This window comes from Merops nubicus, unplaced genomic scaffold (genome assembly GCF_000691845.1).
Source record: "Merops nubicus isolate BGI_N331 unplaced genomic scaffold, ASM69184v1 scaffold31421, whole genome shotgun sequence".
NCBI classification, from domain to species: Eukaryota; Metazoa; Chordata; class Aves; order Coraciiformes; family Meropidae; genus Merops; species Merops nubicus.
In genome coordinates, this window is record NW_008589491.1 from 1,893 (window position 1) to 5,074 (window position 3,182).

At 54.8% G+C, this 3,182-nt stretch overlaps 1 protein-coding gene across 1 annotated transcript in view; it reads right to left on the reverse strand.

Annotated features, from left to right (window-relative positions):
* SLC20A1 (solute carrier family 20 (phosphate transporter), member 1) overlaps positions 1 to 3,182 on the reverse strand; it is a gene marked incomplete at both ends in the record, with an annotated part of 7,029 nt that overhangs the window by 1,865 nt on the left and 1,982 nt on the right. Inside the window, 2 exons of the mRNA XM_008949623.1 lie at positions 1,189 to 1,308; positions 2,928 to 3,024. Coding sequence (XP_008947871.1) covers positions 1,189 to 1,308; positions 2,928 to 3,024 — 217 coding nt within the window. The remainder of the gene's footprint in view (positions 1 to 1,188; positions 1,309 to 2,927; positions 3,025 to 3,182) is intronic.

The window sequence follows — 3,182 nt, forward strand, 5'->3', positions numbered from 1 at the left end:
TGAAGCCGAAGGGAAGGTGCCCAGAGGAGCACTCTGCCCACCCAGGCTCCTCTCCAGCACCCGCCGGGTGGGTGACAGACCCAAACAGGAGCTGGCCCCCACCTCCCGAGGGCTGCCTGGTTTCCTGTGCCCCCCCTTGGAAGGGCAGAGCCAAGCCAGCAGCACCAAGCCCTGGAAGCTGAGGCCACTACACCCCCTTCTACCAGGAAAAAACATGTTTTCTCCAGGTGAAAACATGAGGTCAGCTCCTCCAGACACCCACCGAACCCACCTCCTGGTCAACACCACCACTCCCAGCAGCTTTTTCCCCCTCGCTGCTGGGGCACCCAGCCCCTCACCCTGGCAGAACTCAGCCCCTCCAGCCCCACCAACACCCTCTTCCCAGCAGGCAGGAGTTAAGCCAGGGTTCCAAAAACAGCTGGAAGAATGTCAAGGGCAACCATAAAGCTGTTAGTCACACCCCAATTACACCAGTCTTACAAGGACACTGGTTATCCCCCTCATCTCCAGTGCCTTAAGTGCCCCAGACTGCCCAAGAAATTTATATGCAAGACCACACACGACTCCAGGAAGGCTGCCTGGACTTTTCAGAAGGCAGAAAACTCAGGATTGCTCTTTTGGATGTCTTTCAATAGATTTTTTTGGGTGTTTTTTTTGGGTTATTTTTTGTTTTTGCTACGGGGAAAAAGGATTTCATCAGCTTAGAGCTTTAAACTTGTGATCTGCCTCTGCCAGGCCAAAGATTGATCAGCAGGTATGCAGAGGATTAAAGGTTACCCTGGTTAACAGGCAGGTTGTCTCCTTGCCACCTCCTCTCCTCTCTTCAAGAGGGAAATGAGGCTGGTTTAATGAATCACCCTCTGTCCTGGGTGCTTCAGGAAGAGATCACCCTGCTCAGAAACCCAACTGCCAGCACCACAACTGCTCCAAGGGGGATTTTGGGGGTCCTGGAAGGTGGGAGGGGAGGGGTGGGGGTGGAGGGGGCAGCTTTGTGTTGCTGCTGCAGGTTAGGAAGCCTCAGGGTCCAGCTCGGTGCAGTCCCAGTGACTCAGGGTTTGCAGAGCAGCTTAAGCTGAGGATTCCTGCTAATTACAGCCCCGGGGCTAATGAGATCTCCCGCTGGGAAAAGAAGTCGGTTAGTCCGAGCTGCCCTTCCCTCAAAGGGCTGCAAAGAGAGGTGTTACTCACGTTCAATTTTCTTCTTCATCCTCGGACATACAAAGAACCAGACGACGAGAGCACAGAGAACAGCACTCCCCGCCGAAATGAGGAGGATACCCCACAGAGGAAGTTTGTCAAAGCCCAGCACTAGGAAATAAAACAATGGGATCTTTGAAAAAAAACCACCTCGGGGCAAAAATAAAACCACCACCTCGACGGATGATTTTGCTTTTTCTTGCAGGGGACTCCATCACCTGCAAGATCCCTGAGCCAATTCGCCTGCCAGGGAGAAATGCTGTTGGGGGGAAAAACCATCCTGGAGCTCACAGAACCCCAGAGCTTGACCCACACAGCCACACATCCACCCCCCAGGTCACCATCTCCCCGTGAAAAACTGATCTGCCAGGCGTGCAGACCTTCCCCTCCCTCCTGCAGCCAAACTCCTCACAGCCCTTGTCTCCTCACTTGCTGCAATGTCAAAGGAAAAAAAAAAAAGAAGAACACAACACACCAAACCACCACGCAGCAGGGCTGCTGCAGTGCCAGCAGCTTCCCCAGGCAGGGAGAGGACACACAGGACCTGGATTTGCTCCCACCACAGCTCCATTAACTCCTCTCCAGCTGCTGGGGGGGGGAAAAAGACTTTTCTCCTGCTCCACCGAGTCCCTAGCAGCTAAAGCTCAAGTCTCAAAGCATCTGAGGTGTTACGTGACCCAGTTCTAAGGATTCTTGCACACAGGGTGACTTTTAGCAGAGCCTGCTGTGAACCCTCAGCCAGGGGTTGCTTGGGACCACTCCTGGATCATCTTCTGCTCCAGGCAATAACCTGCTGCTCCTACAGCACACCAGCAACATCACAGCCACTTTGCCCACGCCTTGGGCTCTTTGCTTAGGCCAAGCCTGGCTCATTGAGGCCACAAACCTTGCCTGTGAGGAGCACGGAGCTCCCCCAGCCCTCCTGCAGCTGAGGGCTTGGGAGAGACAAAGCCTGGGGTGATAAAACGACCTGGGAGCAGCTCTGGGGCTTTGCAGCTCCAGCATCCCCCCCACCCCTCTCTCCCAGGGCTGGAAAACCAAGCTGGAAAGCTGACAGCCCTCCAAAAACATTTTCCAGCTACTGTTTACAGAGAAAGAACCCTCCGGAGGCAGCGGCGACTGCCCTGACCCCACCTGCAACGACTCCTCCACAACAGGAAACCCACACTCAGACCAAAAACAGCTCACGCCGAGTCACCCCGGCACAGGGAGGTGACAGAGCCAAAGCCAAGCCCTCTCCTGAACCCTGCCTGCGACCTGGCCCCCTACACAGCAGCCAAAAAGCTCCTTTGGCCTTTCAAACTGAAGGATAAACTCTCTCAGCACAGGTGCCAGCTCTTCTTGCCAAGGAGAATTCCTTCATTCCTAGGGAGAAGGTGAGGGAGGAGGCACAACCTCCATCCCTGCTCCTCTTAGGCAGCAGCTGGAATACCTGAGTTTTAATACAGGTAAAAGAACCCCAGGGGGGAAAAACTCATGTTATCTGCCAGTCCTGGGAAGTCTAAGGAGAAAGGTCTGGAGGGGTTTAAAGTTTGAGCAGGTCTCTTTGGTTGGGCAACTATCTAGCCCAGAGCTCAGCTCAGCCTGCAGCCTTCTGTAACGGGCACAGGCCAGCCGCCTTCTAGGAGATTTCAGGCCTGTAAAGCAAAAAAGGGGTAAAATCGTGCGTTTAATGGAGGTTTTGTGAAGGATGCCCAAAGCCAGGATGAGCTGTGGTGGTGGGTACTCACGGGGGGCGCCGGTGTACATGATGGAGAAGAGGTTGATCCCCACGGTGCAGGCGTAGAAGACGGGCAGAGCTCGCAAGCCGTTGGGAACTGGGTCTGCCTGTTGAAAACCAAGGTCAGAAACCACAACCTGAGGGCTCTGCAGCAGCCCAGGAGGCAAAGATCCCCTTGGCAAAAGGTGACCTGGGTGTTTGGGCTGCTGCTGACCAAGGCAGAGTGGCCACAAAGTGGTTTAGAGAAGGACCCCCCCGGGGTTGT